This window comes from Pungitius pungitius, chromosome 2 (assembly GCF_949316345.1).
Source record: "Pungitius pungitius chromosome 2, fPunPun2.1, whole genome shotgun sequence".
Taxonomy (NCBI): Eukaryota; Metazoa; Chordata; class Actinopteri; order Perciformes; family Gasterosteidae; genus Pungitius; species Pungitius pungitius.
This window is the reverse complement of record NC_084901.1, coordinates 19,040,497-19,062,205: the sequence shown is the minus strand read 5'-3', so window position 1 is coordinate 19,062,205 and position 21,709 is coordinate 19,040,497. Positions and strand designations below refer to the sequence as shown.

At 44.7% G+C, this 21,709-nt stretch overlaps 3 protein-coding genes across 3 annotated transcripts; all 3 read left to right on the top strand.

Moving 5' to 3' along the window:
• The first annotated feature begins 752 nt into the window (after positions 1-752).
• On the top strand, positions 753-10,605 carry adgrg4a (adhesion G protein-coupled receptor G4a). Its single transcript, XM_037462525.2, has 29 exons — positions 753-1,049; positions 1,139-1,249; positions 1,437-2,075; positions 2,196-2,293; positions 2,376-2,434; positions 2,691-2,745; positions 3,001-3,038; positions 3,146-3,285; positions 3,700-3,756; positions 3,864-3,947; positions 4,187-4,272; positions 4,358-4,428; positions 4,514-4,547; positions 4,655-4,677; positions 4,759-4,901; positions 5,068-5,197; positions 5,751-5,857; positions 5,945-6,161; positions 6,304-6,469; positions 6,657-6,809; positions 7,397-7,534; positions 7,612-7,657; positions 7,824-7,927; positions 8,088-8,209; positions 8,327-8,595; positions 9,019-9,124; positions 9,207-9,487; positions 9,617-9,718; positions 9,822-10,605. Exons 2-29 carry the CDS (start codon positions 1,183-1,185, stop codon positions 9,962-9,964), a joined length of 3,678 nt encoding a protein of 1,225 aa, XP_037318422.2. The 5' UTR covers positions 753-1,049; positions 1,139-1,182; the 3' UTR covers positions 9,965-10,605.
• A 106-nt stretch (positions 10,606-10,711) lies between these two features.
• Positions 10,712-14,225, top strand: vgll1 (vestigial like family member 1). Its single transcript, XM_037462526.2, has 4 exons — positions 10,712-11,319; positions 11,767-11,963; positions 12,070-12,420; positions 13,176-14,225. The coding sequence occupies exons 2-4, from the start codon at positions 11,774-11,776 to the stop codon at positions 13,211-13,213; spliced, it is 579 nt and encodes a 192-aa protein (XP_037318423.1). The 5' UTR covers positions 10,712-11,319; positions 11,767-11,773; the 3' UTR covers positions 13,214-14,225.
• Positions 14,226-18,771: 4,546 nt separating this feature from the next.
• cd40lg (CD40 ligand) lies at positions 18,772-20,967 on the top strand. The gene is made up of 4 exons (XM_037459740.2): positions 18,772-19,047; positions 19,558-19,600; positions 19,689-19,787; positions 19,888-20,967. The coding sequence occupies exons 1-4, from the start codon at positions 18,847-18,849 to the stop codon at positions 20,277-20,279; spliced, it is 735 nt and encodes a 244-aa protein (XP_037315637.2). The 5' UTR covers positions 18,772-18,846; the 3' UTR covers positions 20,280-20,967.
• The last annotated feature ends 742 nt before the right edge of the window (positions 20,968-21,709 follow it).

Below are 21,709 nucleotides of genomic sequence, written 5' to 3'. Positions count from 1 at the left end.
CTACATCACTAATGACGCAGCGGAGGTTTCCCAGCCGGACTATCAACCGATGAAGTGTGTGTGTTTGTAGGATGAAGTGCATATTAACCAAAGGATTGATTGTGTTCTCTTAGGTCTGCACTGACTGCGTGCTGAAGGTGAGACCAAAGAATCATTAAAGAGTTGTCAAACTGAGTCATTTGGTTGCAGTATACTATTTGACCTCTCTGTGGTGGCATGGGGCTATAAAGCACATCCCTGCATTTCACACAGAGCTAAACTCTGAACTTTACATTCATGTCTGTACAGACGTCATACAGGGCGTCCTGCAGAATCAGTATTCTTTTTAAGAAGTTGAAGACAATCATAAAGCAGATTAGAGGAACAATATTACAATGGCTGTTTGCTGACTGGAAATATACTGTATAACCCCCCCCATCCCGGCCAACCCCTTCCACACACACACACAGACACACACACACACACACACACACACACACAAATGGGTTGTCTCAATCATAACAATGAACAAATTAAACCTAAAAGCCTGTTTGTCACATTTTGCATTGAGCTGTTGTGTACATTGACGCCAAATAAGTATCAGCTCTCAAAATCTCATGCAACAACCACAAAAATAGAGCTTGTTATGTAATGACACTGGGACGGTACATCTGTGTCATCAAACAAGGGTGGGTCAAGTATTTCTCAACAGATTGCAGTGGTATTTCGTTAAGATAACCATTATCATTAAAACCCTCACTGAGCCACTGGCCCCCCTGAAACCCAGATTGCATTCACGCGGAACAAAAAACACCTGCACGTGTTAATTGGTGTCGCATTTGCGAAGGTCTCCTGGAGTCGTGAGTGTAACGTCAGCGTGCTTGTTAGTTATGTTTATTGGTGGCTATTAATGAGTAACCGGGGGAACTACAGGGAGCGGAGGTCTTCTCGGGGAGAAATGAAGCGGCGCTCGCCTGCACACTCGTGGCTCGGCCCGCTTTTGGTTGTGTCAAATTTGTGTAACTTCTCACAAAACAACTCAAACTTCAGGACTTAAGGACATGACCGTGGTGAGTCTAAGTTGTGTATGATCGTCACTCCAAGGTGAATGCTAACCAAGGATGTCTGTTTTAAAATCTCTCTTGTCACCTTTCAACAGGTCACCGTTTGACATCTGGCATCGAAAGGTTTTGGTTTGCTGTCATGACCTCCGTCACACGCCTGTCCTGTCTCACTCTGGTCTGTCTGTACTCGCAGCTTCTGGGCTCACGTAAGATTCAGACTGCAAAATATCTCCAAAAAATATTATCTGTTAAAACAAGTGTCTTTTGTGGAAACAATGGCGTACAACACGCTTGTCTGGCTCTTTTTTTAGGGGGGGGGGGGGGGGGGGGGTTAGGATCTCATACCGCTTCGTGGTTCTCTTTACACACCTGCGTCTCATACACACATCATAGGTGCAGGCGCAGCTTCCTCCGCCAGCACCAGCCTGTGGGGAAAGAAGCTGCAGTTTAGGGCTCGGCCGTGTCTGTGGCAGCTGCAGCGAGGCGCCGCGGTCCCCGAGCTGGAGGAGCTGACGGCGTGCATGCTGCTGAACCGCACCCACGGATCAGGGTGGACGGGCTTCGACTACAAACCGCCCGGGGGCGGGCCCAGGGTGCTGGGACTCGAGGGCACGGGTACGCAGACGTCCGCGTGGCTGTTCGGGGAAAGACACGACCTGGCCAGGGGCTTGAAGCTGAACGAATGGCACGCGGTGTGCTTGACCTGGTCGGGCCGAGCCCGCAGGCTGCGGATCTACGTCAACGGGGCCAATGAGTACGACGCGGCCGTGAGCCCCGGGCTGCCCCGGCGCCTGGCCCTGAGCGGCACCCTCACCCTGGGGCAGTCTCATTTCATAAACGCCGGGGGGGAGGTGCAGCCCGTGTCCGGCACGGACCTGCTGGGGGAGATCGGCCTCTTCAGGATGTGGGCCAGAGAGTGGAGCGGCGAGCAGCTGAGGGGGGGCAGCTGTGCGGACGGAGACGTGGTGAGGTGGGACCTGAGTCAGTGGAAACACAACTGTCCACCCGAGCCCGACCACCGGCTCCAATGTGGTAAACGCCGTGTGACCTCTGACCTTTTTTTTGTTTGCATTTCAGTGCGATCCACCTGTTGACAGGTTTGAAGCTTTCCGTTGAAACTTTAAAGCAGCCGTTTTATTTTTATTTTTTCAGCATGGTCCCTTTACAAAGTCAACATGTGGACGTTCAAAGTTAACTCCACGGAGCCTGGAAATTGTTCATTGTCCCTCGAGGAGGTCACAAGAAACTGGGTATGAAGAACATTTCACTGATGACTTTGAACAAACAAGTCAGACTCTAATGATTCATCTTTGCTCTTTGATCTCTTGTCAGTTGGAGAACATATTCCCTCACAACATCTCAGTCCACAACATCCTGGTGTCATCCCCGAGGTAAATCACTGTATATTTAAAAAAAAACACCCCTTTTTAACTGTCCGCAATTCTGCTGTATAAAGATTCAACCCAAATGTTAAACCTGTAAATGTGTTTTATACATTTTCCCCCACTGACTTTCTTTTTAAGACAGGATATCGCAGTGTGTTTGTGTAGGTGTGTGTGTATTGTTAAGGCTAAATATAAACTGTAATCACAGCTGCAATCTTGGACATTTCAGCCTGTAATTTCTGTTATCTGTGTTTCCGTACAGCCGTAACTGCGGTGTGGTTGATAATTCTACTGCTCTACCTACACAACAACATCAGGTACGACGCTATTAAGTACTCAGTTTGATTTTCCACAGGAGGAAAGTAATATCCTCAAAGACCAGCTGATCAGAGAACAGGCTTTTTTCTTTTTTATTGAGACACGGTCATTTTCGGAGGAAATGAAAGACGTATGTCAGCATTGAGCCGGGTTCAGACGAAAGGTGGATGTCATTTTATCAAAGACAATCAGTTGTGTGTAAGTATAATCGTCCAGCCTTTTAATAGAGACTACTTTTCTTTTCTTTTTTTTAGGGATCAAGAACATTGCCAAACCCCGACTCAGTCCAGTGGTGAGATGAATCCAAGACCTGAAAACGTTCATAATAATGACTTGTTTTTGGGGGCTTTCAAAACATTCTCCAAACTGCACATTTAACCCTTGTCCTTCCGGTAAAAGTTTCAGCTGTGAATTCTACGTGGAAGTGGATCCTGCTGCTAACGTACAAGATGTTCAGGCCAACATGGCTTCGTTGCTGAGTTCGAGCTTCTCTCACAGCCTGACAGCAGACCCTGACAGCATCAGCGTCCTCCCTGTGGGTGCGTACGGCAAATAGTCACCAAACACTGTTTATATGGTCGTCGTCTTGACGACGGTTGTATGTTCATGTCACACACAGTTGACCTGCAGAAGCATTTTTACCTTAATAGTTGTGGGATATTTGTTCAGTTCTTTTTTTCTTTTTATGCAGTCAAAGCAATGTTTGGGTTGAGCTGGAAATGTTGAAATATTGCGTGAAAAAAATCCATTATTCAATCTATCCTGCACTTCCACTGTGATTGATGTCTGAAATAATAAGATGCTGAAAACATATGCACTCATCAAAAAAACGGTTGCACACCCGCATAGATGCATTAAAGCCGTTGATGTTGTTCCTAAAAATGCCTTTTTTCTTCTTCGAATGTTCTCTCTGTGAGCTTTTTATAATTAAAGATGCCTTTTCTCTCTTTCAGAGTTTCTCCCTGCAGTGACAGAGCCCCCGCCGACCGTCAGCTCTCGTGCACAAACAGGTGAGCGTGCAAGAATTAAACAATGGCCGTGATTATCGATGATTTTTTGCAAAAATTGTCCTTTTCCATACGAGTGCTAGAAAGTGTACGCTGTAATGTTTTCACAGAAACGAATCCAACTCAAAGGCCGCAAGCTAATCCCACCAACACGTCGACCACGGGAGACCCTCTGGAGCAGAACAAGACTCTCGGTCAGTTCACCAAACAGCGGCTTCTTCGTTCCTCTTTCGGTCAGATCTTTACTGTCTCAGAAGAGAAAATGTTTGCAAGTGTTGGAAAACCCGGATCCCCCGTCCAGAGGAAAATCCTCCAAAACAAGACAAATGGATCTCGGATGGTTTTCTCCGCTGCCTTGATCGATTACAGTTTCCCTTGTTTTTCTGCCTGATGTCAGACGGCAATGCATTCCGCTGTCTTTTCTCTCCTGCAGTTAAACCAGACACATTCTTCAGAGTCAATTTGACTTTACGGGTGTACGGCAGCCCCACAAACCCAAAGAATAGTATCAAGGAATGGGTAAGAGACTCGCAGAACTAAACTCGCCTAACTAGCCGTCTAACAGACAGTTTGTGTACTTTACATTGGTCTCTTTTGGCAAAAGGTGAAGAAACAGCTGGAGGTGAATGGCACCGTGATTGTGCTGAACCTCCTCATCAAGGAGAACGTCGGCAGGTGGGACACGTTGGATTTATTGGCTTAATTAGTGTGATGAAAAGGTGACGTTTGACTTATTATTCATCTTTTAATATTCATTCAGGAACATGGAGCAGCACAATACCACAAGACTGATGGTGAGCGTGCATTTTATTTAATTTGCTTTGTTTATTCATCTGAACTGTCTCTCGTACCCACGCAGTTTAATTTACGTTGCAACATCTCTTTGGTTTCCCATTTTTAGATTTCCCAGAGTCAAGAAAAACAGTAGGTGACAAAATAGAGAGGAATAATGGTTTAATTAATGTTTATCTTTGTTATGCCACTAATAGTGTGCCTCATCTGCAGGTATTACTGCACCTTCCACGTTCAAGATTACAGCCAAAACAGTTTGGCAGAAATTGAAACTTTTATTACTGCCGCCCTGACATCAGGGTATGAGACCGACTCCATTGTTATTCAAACTATGGACGTGGCGATCAAACACATAGGTAAGTAAAAAATCATGTGAAAATCTTTTAAATCACCTCACAGAACAAAACTGATAAAAAAGCCTCTTACTAATTTAAGCACAGGGTCTTATTATTGTAGTTGCTTTTTTTTATTTGCCCTTTTGAAGTCAATCTTATTCAACATTATCTACGTATTATTTTTCAGTGCCAGCAAACTGCTTGGAAGAAACTACTTCAACATTCTATGGAACATACATCTGGCCTGAAGCCTTTCCACAAGTCAACCAAGAGATGGGATGCAGAGAGCCAGAGTCAGAGAGAGCCTTCAGGCTTTGGTAAAACATTTCATATCACACCATGGACAATTCAATTATCGAGATAAGATCTCAATCTGAACGCTTCCAACGAAAAGGGAATCAGTGATCTTAAACAATCATAATGGTGAATAAAATAATTTAATGTATTACTAATTGAAATATCTCTCAAACAATAACAAAGTATATATTGAAATATAATAGAGACAACGTGTACTGAGGTTTAAGGGTCTAGTCTCAGCAGCCTCAGTTAAAGGAGCCAATATTGATCTTGGAGGATATTGTTTTGTATATTTACCTATACAGATCCTGTTTGCAACAGACGGTTTCCATAGAGACAAATTCCCCCAATTACAATGTCTGGCTCTGACTCGTCCTCCAGCATAGCACACAAGCTATTATTGGAATGAACGGCTTGAGTCATCTGACATTAACTCTAACAAAGTATTACTCAAGGTACAATAAAAAGCTTTACGGTCTCTCAGTGGGACACAGCGGTGGACACAATCAAGTTTAATTAAATTAAGCAGAAATTAACCACAAGAATATCTGATGTTTTCTCCTTTATCTTCAGTAAGTTGGACATTGAAACGGACGCAACCAGCTGGGCTAAACCCGATATGAAACAATGCAAACCGCTTGTGATCATATCAGACCTTGAAAATATCACTGTCACCACGGGTAAGAAGATCAGACACACACACACACACACACACACACACACACACAGGCTGGTTGCTCATTCATATTGACGTTGTTGACCCGTAGGTAACGCGGCTGAGGTTGTGGACGTGATTCAGGACCTCGTAGATGTTCAGTTGGGGGAGAGCGCCGAGCTCTCCTCCTCCCAGCTGGACACCGTGGTGGCGAAGCTCCGTGAAGTGGTGGACGTCGGCAGCATCACACCTGCGGTCGGTGCCGACATCGTCAATATCGTCGCGGACATCCTGGTGTCCAAAACCCAAATGGCTCCGTTGGCCGGCATGTGAGTGGAGAGGGAAGTTTCTTATTCAGCTCAGGGAATGTAACACTGACCTTTGACCCTGTTGGTTACTTCTAAATCATATATTTACTCATCTTAGTTTCTGTCAATCTGAAGTTGTTGCTTTTTTTTGTCTTTGGGAAAGTGTCCTTAATCTGACAGACAGAATGGGGAACAACATGGATTTCCAAGATGAATCCATCAGCATCACCGCCCCCTCGATGGCGCTGGCCATGATCAACATCGATGAAAATCAATTCAGCGGCCTTACCTTCGGCGCGTCCTTTGTTTCTCCTCACCTGAGTCCACAGGTGAGACGAATGGGGAAACCTTCCCCTTGACTTTGTAAGGACAGTTATTGTGGGACCATCGCCCTGGAAACAGCAATGAAAAGTCAACGCGGCCTCCAGCGGTCGTGGCAGATCAGCCTTTAAGAAGAAAAGCAAGTGACTGGAGTCGGAAGTCTGACACCCGGTGGCATATTGTTTTTTTCGACAGGTTTTTTTCAACCCCGACACTGTGGATGAACTGCTCCCCGACACCAATGCAACTATCCGTTTGCCCTCCGAACTCAACAACTTCTTCCCTTCCGGAGAGAGAAACACAACTCGTGTCCAGTTTCAGTTCTATGGGACAGATGATCTATTTCAGGTAATAAACCCGCTCTTGTTACTATTTGCTTTTAGTTTTAGATTTTATTGTTGTTGTTCTTCTTGCTTTTTACTTCCCTTGCTGTTTTCAGATGCTCAAAGGATTCATTTTGATGCTTGCCACATTATATTCAATGTTGTGAGATTTGGGGATTTAACACCCGATCTGTGAGCCTTTGAGGATTTCAAGTGGTTTCAGCCTGGATAGTAACATAAACTAACTCACAATAAACTAAAAGTAGCACTAAATGGATGAATTGTACCATCATTTAAAGATAGTTTAAATCAGTGGTTCTCAACTTGTCTTGCTCCGGGACCCACCTTAACCCATTAATGACGAGCTGCGACCCGGTGTCGAGGTTGCGCTAGCGGTGTCTAATTGCCGCGCTGACTGAAAACATCACAGGATGATTTTTTTTTTTTTACTTTTTATTTTCCCACTACAAACCGGTCCGCGACCGTCCCACTAGTGGGTCGCGACCCGCCAGTTGAGAAACACTGGTTTAAATACACCAAATCTGGTTTCTTTCACTGTGATATACTGTAATATATTTGATTGATCACTGACAAGTCTTTTTGGTTTCAAAGGACCCAAACATAACCAACTCAACACAGAGCAGCTTGACACTGAATTCCTTCGTAGTATCTGCCAGCATCAATAACAGCCGGATCAGCAACCTGAAGGACCCGGTGGTCGTGTGCCTCAGCCACCACACAATCAAACAGGTCAGATCGAATTCAGTTCGTCAGTCGGAAGGAGAACCTGTTTCATTTGTCACTTCCACGTCCTTTTTGTTTTACAGCCAGAAGACCGGGTTCAGTGTGTGTTTTGGGATTTCCTGAAAAACGGTGAGGTGGTAATTATTTGACACACTTTATGTGTTTACAGTCGGATTCGGGTGACTTACAGTAATTCAGGAACAAGTGGCGTCAATAAAGAACCGTTGACGCAGGCCGCTGCTGGAAAAACGGCCGTGATAAAGTGTGTGTGTGTGTTTGTGTTTATGTGCGCCAGGTGGGCAGGGTGGTTGGAACGGCGCAGGTTGTGAAACCCGGAGCCTTTCTGCCCATGAGACCAGCTGCCGCTGTGATCACCTCACACACTTCGCTGTGCTCCTGGTGAGTCGCTGGTCCCTGCTCACGATGCAGGAAGCCATTGTTAACGCCGCGATGTGTGAGAACTCTGGAGGGATGAGTTCGGGACAGCTGGCACTTCGGTTCTTTGGTGCTTAATGAATAAGACAACACTATGTTTACAGACCATTCGTGTTGCTTTCAGGATGTATCCAGAACACACATCAGTGGAGCTCAGAGCCTGATTCTGACGGTGATCTCCTATCTCGGCTGTGGTATATCCTCCATCTTTCTGGGCATCACACTTCTCACCCACCTTGCTTTTGAGTGAGCGACATTGACTTATCGCGTTGTATCAAAGTTGCGAGAGGAGGGTGAATTAATTAGTTTCATTGCTGCTTGAGTTGGGTTAAAATCTCATTCTTTCCCTCTGGTGCACTCTAGAAAGCTGCGTCGAGACTACCCATCTAAGATCCTCATTAACCTGTGCGCCGCCCTGCTGGGGTTGAGCATGCTCTTCCTTCTGGACTCGTGGCTCTCGTCCTTCTCCAGCTACAGTCTGTGCATCGCCACTGCTGCGGCGCTGCACTATTTCCTGCTGGCTTCTTTCACCTGGATGGCCCTGGAGGCCGTGCACATGTACCTCGCACTGGTCAAGGTCTTCAACATCTACGTTCCCTCCTACATCCTCAAGTTATGTGCCCTGGGATGGGGTAAGGCACAACTCCAGGGGTTGGTTTCTCTCTGCAGCGGGAGAAAGTCCAGTTGGCTTTAATTTGCAGTGGGTTTTGATTTGTTGAAGTAGCTGCAGGGACTTTATTTAATTAACCCATCACTTGTCCCATTTTACACCCAAATAAATATGTATTCATCGCTTAATTCTTATTAATAACCCTAACCCCACATTTTAGTGTGGAATGTAAACAGTTTTTAACATCAGCAAACAGTCACAGAGAGAAAGTAATACTCATTTCATTCATTTTGAATTATCTTTAGTAGTAGCACAGATAAGAACTATGCGCCTCACATTTTCAAGTTCCAACGAGAAATATATTCAGGAATGGTTTACTTCTGGCTCACAGTGCGTGAGCGCGTTTCCTCTGATCTGAATTAGGTTGTGTCTCGTGTCCTCACAGGTATTCCTCTGGTCATAGTCAGCTTGGTGCTCGCCATAGATAAAGACGCCTACGGCAGCATCGTGCCGGAAGAGTCCGCAGCGGCGCTTCAGTCCGCCGAACAATTGTAAGAAAGAAAGAAAGAAAGCAAAATTATCGGTTGAGAATTCAAATGGAAAATTGAATGGCGTCTGTTCCCCTGCCTCCAGCTGCTGGCTGCAGGACGACACCTTCTTCTACGTGACCGTGGTGGCCTTTCTCTTCCTGATCCTGTTGTGCAACGCCTTTGTATTCGTGGTGGTGCTGATCCAGATCCGACAGATGAGGGCCAACAAGCAGTCGACGAGCCGCCTCAGCTCGTTGCACGACTTGAGGGCCGTGGTCAGTCTCACGGTCCTGTTGGGCCTGACGTGGTCGATGGGGTTCTTCTCCTTCGGGCCTGGCAAAGTGTTCATGATGTACCTGTTCTCCATCTTCAACTCCTTGCAGGGTAAATAGGATCCGTCGCTGAGGGGTTACGTATCATAAGCTACAGAGGAGTGAGAAATAGCACTACTGTGTCTACATCATGTTGTCTTTTACACACAGTTGTCTCACGTGTCTTCTCTTTTTGTCCCAGGGTTCTTTGTCTTTTTGTTCCATTGTTTGATGAAGGAGAATGTGAGGAAACAGTGGAGAATCTTCTTGTGCTGCGGACGTTTCAGACCCAGCGAGTACTCAAGTAGGCCACGTGTTGTTTGTGGACGTGGTGGAATTGCCAGGTCTTTAAAGCGCGGGGGATGTTTTCAAGACGCATGCTTCACAACCTTTTGTGCGTGTTTCAGACTGGAGCCGCTCTGCGACAGCCGGCGGCAGAAAGAACCATCTTGTCAACTGTGACTCCGGCGCTTCTGACAACACTTCCAGCGTCAGAAAGGTCTCTGACTCCTCCACGGGTTCCACGCCGGGGCACCACCAGGGAGCGTGAGAGGGCCAAGACCCACCAACACGGATCAGCTGCCTGCTGTCGATTACGGGAAAAGAAGGAAATCAACCCACGGTTTTGTTGGTTCCACGATGGGTCCACGAGCCCTTCTGAACCACGACAAGCAGGAATATTACATTAAAATGAAATGCAGTCTGTTCAAAAGACGTCAAGGCGTGTGATGTGAAGAGTGCACATTGAATGCCATCAGCTCACATTAATTCTACGGTTTACATCACTGCTTTCACCGTACAGCTGAATCCTAAAACAACACAAACAAAGGGTGTTTGTAAAACCTCTGATTGTAAGTGAAAAGTAAATTTAGCACGGGAAGCCGTGATAAGAGCTTTCCATGTAAATGTAGGACACCATCTGTAGCAAATATTTCTACTAATGCATAATAAAATGTACTTGTGTCAGATCCCCGTATATAAAATTATGTTACTTACTTCTGGTGAAATTATTCCTTTCATTTTCCTCCTTTGACTCAAAATACCTTCATTAAAAACCCCACCATAGCGTTTTGCCTTTTTGCATAGGGGTCCATTAAATTAATTATTTGTACATAAAACAATAAATGGGCATCCGTCCGTAACAAGATGCGTAGCCGTACTGTCAAGCTTACATTCACACATAAACTTCATGTTACCTTTTCAAAATAAAAGTCCTATTCCTTTACCGGAAGGTAAATGGGGTTATTTAAAATACTCATGACTTAATTATTTAATGTAATTCTTACTACTTTTTTACCTTAGGAATTTTTACCGCTCATAATGTTTCCCTTAAGGTATCTTTAATATCAATGATAGTAAATATTGATATGAGGCTTGTAGCGTTCAACATGCATCTGGAATACAGAAAATCACGAGTCAACCACAGGCCCCACAGAGCTCTTCAGATGTGGAGGTCTAATTAAAACTAATGCAATTAAGAAACCCCAAGCTTCGTTGTATCAAGATGTTTTGAGAGGTTTAACATTCATTTCACTTCGGCCATGCTGTTGCACTGTGTGCACCTTTTCCCCAGTGCGCGCGGGGGGTGTTTTAACGAGGCGTGAGTCGGGTTCTGGTGGAACTCGCAGGATCACATTCTGTTCATAGCTGCCTCGGTTCAGGAAGCGCATCGCACGCCCTCGCGGGTCTAACGCACATCGGGCAACTTCGGAGGCTGAGTGAGCGAAACTCAAACTTTGTCCGGGGACGAGCGCTTTAATGTTGGTTAACAGGTAAACGGGTTACGGAGAGGTTCAAACGTCAGCCAGGTGAGGCTGCTCATTTAAAATCGAGGTGCATTTAGGGTTCAACCAGTCGATGCGAGGACGCAGGCCCCCAGTCAAATTTGGTCTACCATCGCCTCAGGTAAGAGAAGCAAGTCACTTAAAATATACCTGATCGTCTATTCACAAACATCATGTGTGTAACCTGTTAATTTACACTTAAAGTACACTATAGTTTTCGTTCATGGCGACTGACTTAATGTTTTCTCCAACATTGCATTTCAAACATTGTTTGATTTCCATGCATTGCATAATATTTTAATACCAGGGCAGGAAATGTACAAAGAGTAAAGGTGTGCTTTACACACTTACTGTTTATGTAAAAGATAATTACACCTTTCAATAATAAATACGGCAACTCCAAGGGAATATGCTGTCAGTCATTCAAGACAAATGGAGATTAAATTAAACACCTCAAGGATTATCGAAGATAATTATTTCGTTTTTAGTTAAGCTGAAAATAAATCCTTTGGAAATATAAAAATATGTTGCTTTTGTATATTAACAACCCGTTTTGTCTCAATCCCAGCTGACCCATGGAGGACAGAAATGACAGTCCCGCGGCTGTGAAGGTGGAGGAGCATTCTCGCGGCGTCGTTCTCACCTACTTCCAGGGGGACATCAACAGCATGGTGGACGCTCACTTCACCCGTGCGCTCAGCAAAGTCAGCCGGTCCAAGGCCCCCGTGCCGAGGACAAAGAAAACCTGTAAAACCATCAAACCGGGTAAGCGCTCCAAACCACGAGGAAACCACCCTACACGACCAACAGGACACATGCTTCCTCATTAAGTAACCTCTCTCTTTGCCCCCCCCCCCACCCCCTGCTGCAGAGCAATCCAGCGCCTGTCAGGGCAGCGCTACGGACTGCTACTCGCAGCCACAGGTGCCTCCTCCCGAGCGCCTCCCGAACTTCAGTCCCGCGGAGGAACCCCTGGGCTCGTGGCACTCGTTTCCCCCCAGGGACGGCCCCGGGTTCCCGTCCCTGGCCTACCCGATGTCCCCCGGGGGGTTGAGTCTTACCGGACAGCAGTACGCCACATCTCTGCTCAACCTGCTGCACAACGACAGGGGGGAGATCGGGCCCGGCATGGCCTCCGGCTCCAAGCCAGAACTGCATCCCAGCTGGCCGGTGCCTCAAGGGTTCAGAGACTCCGTGGACCACGCTGCGGGCTTTGAACCCGGTAGGCCTTCCGCTGCGGTTAACTTCTTTGAAACCGTCTCGCAAAACTCTTACGACGAGCATCTTTACTTTGGTTAATGTGGACACGGGTCGCCTACTCGATGGAGCGGTCTTGTGTCAGAGGGGTCACGGGGAACACTGAACAAGCTGTCAAAACCCTTGTTGTGGCCTTAGACGGGGGAGGGCGGGGGCAGATTTTTCATTCATCTCCCCTTTGACGTCAAATCATTGACAAAAAACAGCAAAGTGGTGACCTGACACGCTGAGGACCTCTGTTAAGCAGTACCGTGTAAATTCAGAGCCATCTTTTGCTCTTCTTCCAATGAGGAAATGCTAATTACTAGTTCTAATACAAGCCAAAGCTTTTTTTAGCTTCTGCACCATCACGTCTTTGTTGGTGATTTCATTGGAGTTCATAGACCAGTCTCCTAAAGGGGCGGGGCCATAGTTGAACCCCATAGGACGCAGGAAACAGGTTTCATTACTTCCCTGTCTTGTTTGTACTTTTTTTTTTTTTTTTTTAAAGAATGAAATCTGCAGATCATTACTAACTATAACTATAATTAGGAACTATTTGTTGGGTGTTTTCACTTGTTCTGACTCCTTGACTTGTTTGTTCGTATCCACTTAAGAATCTCATTCCAAGAAACACAACTGTGCGATTTAAGATAAACTGCATGCACCACAGCGTATTATTACGTGTTCGTATGGACGTCCATTAGCGCTGTTAAGAAATCCCTGTCTGCCCTCTGTCAGGACGACGCCTGGAAAAGAAGGACTTGTACTGGTACTGAAGGCGAGCGAGGCCGGTGCAGCGGCTTCAACTGCAACACATACTTGTGGCTCTGCAGAACACCCCCCCCCCCCCCCCCCCTCCGGCTCTCCGTTTAGCCGCCTGGGGGGGGGAGGATTCTCGTCAAACAGGCCTGGCCCCGAGTGTTTCACCGAGACGACGCGCAAAAGAAACACTGCAGCGCCTCCGCTCCTCTGCTGAATGAAACGACCTCAGTGCGTCAGCGTGTAGCAACTGGAGCAACCGCTCTGAAAGGGACACTCTTCGGCAAACCTGTTCTTCCAGGCCGTCTCTCCTCTTCTAATCAGAAATCACTCCAATGTGAAATATTTCTGAGTTGCCCTAGCAGTACATAGGCCAGTGTTGCTGTTTTTATTGAATATTGATGTTAGTATCCACGGTTCAACTATATAAGTCTATGTGATTTTTTTTTTTTTTCATATTCAAACCATCAAATGAAGGATATTGTTGTTGATGACTTACTGACACTGGTACCGCGCAGTGTATAAACTTCCCAGCAGGCTGACAGAAACATCTCAAACACGTCCGTGTTGGACACAGTTGGATATTTAACGTATTCAAAATGTGAAATACCTCTGAAGAAAAAGGAAGGAGAATAGAAACCATGACATATGTATACATGTAAAGTAATGAGCATCAGACACGCAAATTCAGCAATACTGACGTTTAATGATGATTTCAGCAACATTTTTTCATACATAAAACCCATGATCAGCATTAGGAAGAATAACTAAGGAACATTTCTCAGATCGGCCTTATTGAATTTGGGTACATTTTTATTTCCTTTATGCGTCTTCATTTTAGAGGGAAATACTGTACTCTGTTCTTCACCACATTTATCTTACTGCTATAATTAAGCCCACTAGTTACAATTGGCTACTACTAATTAAGATACCACTTTCATATTAATGTAACAATAATGATATGTATTTGGTAGAAATGCTGACAAGTTTCATTTTGTTTAATTAAAACTTTTACTTTGGAAACTTTAAGTACTTTTTGTTTCTACTGAAGCAGTTTTTATGTCTAGGAGTTTTATTTGTAATGGAGTGTATTTATAGTGTGGAATTGCTAGTTTTACTTTGCAAATGATATTCATTTCTTCCACCTCAACATACAATGTATATTTGCCTGTATTGATATTGAATAATATTGAATATGAGACATTACGGAAGGATCATACTGGACTGGATCTTGACTGGATGATGGAAAAATGGGAATATGAAATAAAATAATCTTTGGGAAAAATTGTCAATTTTCTACACGACTCGTCCCCCAAACACATGACCTATTCCATTTAGTGACTCAAGGTGGCGATGGTGCCAAAGTAGCAATAAGGGACCTTTAGTGCCGTGTTCGGGGGGGGGGGCAGAACACCTCATAATGAGTTTAAAAGGAAACGGCACCAGAGGAGGGAAACATCTAAACTGTCATCACAGGAGCGTATACACTGTTTTATTGTAAAAATGATGCACCGTACATTAGGGTATTGAATGCCCAAAAGGCCAATCACCAACTGGCATATTCAGAAAGTCCCTTGACTCCCATGGAGCAGATTGACAAGAAAGTAGTGCACACATTCATGCTTCCCGTGATGATTTCTCCTGACTTATCCCCGACCCTTCGTTCAGCCTCCCCATGAAGCTGGTTTTCACTGGAATGTCCCAACAAATGGGATGCAAACACAATTTTTTATTATACTCCAGGTTTCCAGCTTTTTCAGAACTCTCAACCACATTCTATTAGTCTTCGTCTGGAAATGGAAGTTGCTTGTGATAGGAGTTTGTATGTACTGTAACTGCGAGTTGCATGGGTATTGCTTTTTCTGATGGGGTAAGTTTATTCAGTGAAGATTGGTGGCTCTCAGCCTGCTCATCCTTTTACGCAGTGAGGAACACTGCTGTGAGTGATTTTAATACTACCACCGGATGGCGTCAGAGAAACAAAAGATAGACCTTAGACAGAGAAAGGTGTGTGTGAGAGGCATGAAAACCCTTCTCTACCTCTCCCAGGGGACTTCTGGCACCTCACACCCAAGGCTGTGCCGCAAATGGCACCATCCAATCCTCAACATTGTGTGACACGATTGGCAAGATAGGTTGGACCTTCTCTTTTCTTACGCTTTCCAGGTGGTTAAGATCAATCTGTTGGCCGCTCGGGGCAGAGAGCGGCACATTTTTGGCGAAGGTTATGTCCGTGGTGTCCGGAAACATGCTGTGCTGGATGCCCTACGGCATCATGGCGCTGACAGGCCACCTTTGGCAGGTCTGGACTGGTCGCTCCCGTGGCCAGCGCCGTCCCCTGGCCAAGCTCTGCGCCGTCATCCACCCCCGTCATCTACACGTCCTTCAACAACCAGGTGAGTAAGATCTGATGTTTGAGGTGCAGAGGAATAACCGTCCTTATCTCAATATGAAGCGGGTGGGAACAGAGAGTGACTTCACCCACAGAGGAGAGTTGAATGGCACCCATGCATCTGACATTCAGTTATTATCACACTGGGTGTTTCTTCAGAGTAGATGGCACACTTCTGTCTGATATTTGATTCTTGAGAATGACTGAATTAAAGCTCACTGAATATAAACACACAGTCCGTTCTTTGTACCTTCACACAGTTTTACAGATGTGCAGAAGTGCAGCCCTGAACCCCCATCTGCTCAAGGCAAGGAGCCCCCGACTCCGAGGACACCGTTCCCCGGCTTCTTCCTTGTCCACAGACGAGCATCCCTCAGATCCTCACGGCCTCGTTCTTCGGAGACGGATAGGCACCTGTATACCTGAAGATATTTACAGATTCTGACTTCTTCGTTCAATGGCTTGTCAGTGAAACAACACCTCTCTGCCTTTATGATGTTGACAACCAGCTACAACCCTTATTAACCATAATTTTACCAAAACAACATCAGTCTTATCGTGCGTCTGCCTGTGTGCGCAGGTACCGTCTTCAAAGTGCAATGCGGAAAAAACACATTACAGAAATATTTTATAACTATACGGGAGTGGGCTCATTGTTGCTGTACTACAGTATATATTTTGATGAAATATTGTTTTGTAATTTTGTAATAATGATTCATTATTTTGATGTAAACATTATTGAATAGCTTCACTCTGATAAGGTGTAGCATGACAAAGTAATACTTAATACTTATTTTTCATGAAATGTGCTTTAGATGAATTATCTGGATTTCTTTGGGGGCAATAATATTTATTAATTAATTCCAATTCAGTGTTCATAGTGTGATACTATAGCTTCTATTTTGATTCATTATGATAAATTATGGTGATTATTCATTAGAAACAATATTCAATAACTTTTTTTATATCCATATGGTTTTACTTTCACATATTTGGATGGTTACTCATTAATTCAGCTATAGTTCGCTCCAACGTTACTTGGATAACTGGATCAGTCTCCCTTTCCTTTGTATTGTTGATCAAATTCCTCATAAAAAGATATGTTTACATTGGTATATGTATTCTTTCTTGAAATAAAATGAGTGAAGTTTTGATGGCTGGCATCTTAATATATATGATGCTATTTATTTTGTCACGACAAATACAAAGTACAAAACAACGTGTTTTTTCCGCATTGCACTTTGCACACGGTCCCTGCGCTCTCACAGGCGGCCGCACATTGAGACCAATGTCGTCCAGCTCTCAGACCAGTGTGTAATGGTAAAACGATGGTTAATCCGGGTTTGTAGCTGCTTGTCGACATTAGGGTTGTCACAATACCAGAATTATGACTTCAATACAATACCTGCCAAAATATTACGATACTCGATACTTTCAATACGATACCACAAATAGGAGACTGGAACATTTATCTATGATAGTAATAAATAAAACATCTGTAAGGTTCCCTTTTTACCAGCTTGTTCTTGTTAGTATGAGCCAACAGCAGGGTATTAATGAAAACAACATGGTAAAATCATAGCATTGATTATACACGGCTATGTAGGCCTATTGTCCGTATCTGACTATGACTACATAGTTATGTCCATAAGTATGAATTACATAATTTTACAGATGTGTTTGAGGTGGGAAAAAAAACCTAAAGCTATGTGGGCTGGGTACATTAAAGATGGACACATAATTAAAGGCCAATTTTCCCCCTTTATTTAAAAACGACAATGAAAATTGCACTTACTTGCAACAAGTGTGTATTATTTGCTACAATGTTGTGTGCATTCTGACCTCGTGATCACATAGGCCCACATGAGATAAATGGCGCATCTGTGGTGCTATTTGCGTCACGTGGACGTGCTGGTTTGTCATAAACAAAGAAAGCGAATTTCAACAGTTTTTCACAAAGTTAACCGCTGCAAGACACCTGGTTAGCGATGTCAGCAAGCTGGTTGTAACACGCTTGGACATTGATGCTGGTATTAAGAGCTCTAGTGTCGGCTTCCTTGTAATGTTCCTGTGATCGCTACAGAGCTGCCGAATGAGTGAGATTATGTCGGGGGTGAATGCTACGGCTGAAGGGGGTGGGGGGGTGAACGCTATACGTGCAGCGATCAGCGTCACAGATGCATCGGTCAGATTGGAGGTAAACCAGCGTGGATTGGTTTTTTTAGCGTGAGACATCGGATGTGTGGCGTGAGTGCGTGCAAAAACCTGCAACCTGCAAAAAAATGCGTAAAATAACAAATACTTTGTACCCGATGTATTTCCAGATCTCACTTCTGGCATATTTTCTTTCAACAAGCCGACGGTGGTCAACAGCTCCTGCCCATGAGGACATGTCTCCCTGAGATGACTTTGTGAGTGACGGCTGCCTGTTGCATGTTAGAGCAGCCGGACAGGGAGCGGAACACTGAGTGCGCTCTGGTTGCTGCTTTTTAATAAAGTACCGGTACTAAAAGTACTCAAAACCGTACCGTTTTCAACGTAAGGGTACCGCGGTACTTTTCTAGTACCGGTACACCGTGCAACATTAGTCGACATCAATACGTTTCACTGACGAGCTGTTGAACCCGGATTTTCAAATCTGTGAATATCTCGCCAACTTTACCGAACTGTAAAAGCACTACGGATACTTGCAGCCACCCGCCTCCACCATGGGACGTCTGCCGGAGCTCCGCTCCAGGCCGGGCAGGGCCCGTGTTTCCCCGGGGAAGATGCACAGTGGTCCGCTTTTAGCCGAGTCTAAATTATCATCGGTATTACTGAGCCCCAGATTAAATTACATAAATTACATTTATTGGCATTTATCGGGTGGTATTTACTCCTAAGGGAATTAATTATAACACATACTTTTTATGTAAGGCTTTATGTAATGCTCTAATTCTAAAACAAATTGGGAATGTTTTTTTTATCCACCCAAAACGCAAGGAGCCTTTTGCCCTCTGACATAGACAAAGCGTGTAATATAAACCCTCATGGCGTTGCGTCGCGTTTAGTGCGAGGTCTGACTGGCAGAAAATAACGCAAAGAGGCGTCAGACAAAACGCACGCAACATAAACCTGTCAGAGGTCACAGATCTGCAGCTCACAACTTCCAGGAAGTAGTGAGACAAAAAGGCAGTCGCCTGAGAGAGCAGTGGCTCACAAGTGCATGGGCTGTCAAGGACCTCTCTCGGGTTTCTTTTTTTTCAACTGCTCTCCACCATGATCAACACCTACCAGACCAGCATGGCTCCCCCGCCGGTGCCTCCGCGCCTCGCCGGATCCCAGCCGGTCCTCTTCCCGGCCCCGCTGCCACCGCGACGCCACAGCAAGTCTCTCATTCGCTTTTTGGTTGCTGTCGTGTTGCTGCATTTATTTTTGTCCATCGGAGGATTCATCTATCTGTACTACAATGACAAAATGGTAAAAAAAAAAAAAAAAAAAAAAAATCCCTAACTATTAATGCATAGTTGATTACACTGCTGCAGACATTGCAATGGTAATTATACTGTAATCTATGAAGGCATTACCAGTTTAAATGTTTTCCTTTGCCTAATGAAATGTGGTGGCCTTTAAAAAATATGTTTTCATTTGTATTATTACCTTCTGTGCTTAACCATTCTTTCAACATATTGCGCAAAAGATGATGTAAAATATGAAGCAACCGCATACCAATCTACAATTTAATTTAATTTTTAGAGATTTGTAGAGTAGAAATATGTATATATACAGACCAAATGAAACTGTTTGAATCACAGGAAATGCTCTTGAACAAACAAGTGAGGTGTGAAAGTCACACAACAAGATGAGCATTTTGTGAAACAGAATAATATATTAAACTATACGCAAATCGTAAATATATAACAAGTATCATAGCAAAATGTACATTCAGCATATATTTGAGCTGTTCCTAATATTCGACTTTTTTCACAGCTTTCATTTCAGCTTCCCTCAAGAAAAGGGGAGGAAGGACAAAGTAGGTTCAATTCATTGCCTTGCAACAAGTTGCATACAAACAAATGCGATATTCATGTCTCTGACCAGATGTTTGTTCTCTTTATTAGCGGCACAGTTCTCCTCAGAGAAGCAGGACACCTCCCACAAGGCTTTGGCACAAATGGCAATTTTTCACCCGCCGCACTCGTCAGATCAGAAATCTGCACGTAAGAAATGATGAAGCTGACAAGTGATCTAAAACCTAGAAGTTCAGTGAAAGGAAATTCCCAATGATATTCTTTTAAACCCCTGCCTGTGTCTCTGCAGCGGGTTATCTCCAGTGGAACATCAACCACTCGGTTCTTAGGAACGTGGCCTACTACGAGAACACTTGGTTGACTATCCTGGAGCCTGGCGATTACTACGTCTACTCCGGGGTGACCTTCTCCAGGGGCGACTCCGAACGCCCTCTGGTCAGCAGGGTGAAGCTGAGGAAGAATGAAAATGCCGAGGTAAGTGTTGCGATGCAGGCCTACTGCAACCTGAGCAGCAGCAGCAGCGGCAGCAGCGGGTCTCCGTCGAGCCGTCACCTGTGCACGGCCACGCAGGCAGCGGTGATCACGCTGGAGAGAGGAAACCAGCTCAGTGTCTGGGTGCAAGACCTTCTACTGGTGAACTACGAGGAAAAAGCCACAACCTTTGGGATGTACAAACTGTAGGAACCCACGTGTGTGAGCAACACGCACGGACTGTGCCACTGTAACAGCGGGAACTCATTGAGTGGATGTACATGGATTTAAATCTACTCAGAATGCTGTTAAATAGACTGGATCAGACAAGTGGATTTTGATCCGTTTTCTGTGGCGGCAAAGAACAGATTCCAAAAAAAGATAATTTATTTAATCAGATACAATTGTGTGATATTTTTGTTGCAGTTGCCAGTGATTGTACTCTATTTATTGATGTAAAAAAGCTTGGCCGTGAAATGAAACGTTGATATTTAATCTAACAAATTTCTTCTCTTTTCTTCGTCTTGCATTTATTTAAGACAGCACGAGGTCATGCATAGCATTTGAAATGCTGCAAAGGAAAGATGTGCACATACGTCCCGTGGTCCTTCACTGCTGAAAATAACTTAGTAATTTTAACAGATATACAGAAATCCCAAAAGGTGCAGGTGAATTGCACAATTTAAAATACCCAGAATCAGCACCAACCTTCAGCAGGCCTTCAATTTCTAGGAACATGGCAAAGTCACTTTTTTCTCATGCAGCTGAGCCACACGAAACAAGACCACTCGTCTCTCCAGAAGTGGTAACAACACTCGATACCGAAGTTCCTTCCGTGGTGTGTGTGTGTGTGTAGAGACGTATGCGCCATGTGTTTTTAGTCCAGAAAGGTAATCTAGGAAGCAAATACAAATGTCAATTTACTTTATTTACTTGATAAATAATTTTAAAAGTCAATCGCATCCGCAGTATTTTATTGCTGACGGATTTCTGATGCAAGCTGTCGACTTTCCACTTTTGTGATGTGTGAATTTTCCTTCCATCAGACCAGCCATCAATTCATTTTCCACGCGGTTTAAGAATTATTTAAACTCTCGGCACTTGTTTTGAGTTGTGTGATCCACCGGAGGAACCTCGCAAGTGTCACTTCAGGTTCTTTGTCATGAGGAGATTAATTAAATATACACACAGGCACTACCTTACAACAATAAAACTCCTGACGCATGACTGCAGACATTCGGAGATTGCACAACTCAAGCACCTTGCAGGTTGGTTTGTCAAACGGAGGATAATAGTAACGGACTAAAGCACTGACTGAAAAGTTTAGAGTTAGCCCATCAGACGTCACCAGACCTGGCCGAGCGTCTCTCCCGCGCCGCCCGCCGTGGAGTTCAGGCACAACGGAAAGAGTGAATCTCTTCGGGGGCGTGTGCAGATGCGGAGGAGGCGCACTCTCACAGGATGTCATCTATTCTAGTCACCGCTTCCATCCTGTGGAGGGCTGCTCGCTACCGAAATCTGAATAAAGCCACACATTCCTCAACCGCACATGCGCCGAGCGCAGCGTGGAACTGCCTGTCTGGGTGGATTTTCCAGCGTGAACACGTTGTTCTCGCCGAGCGAGGGCACTTGTGTGATTG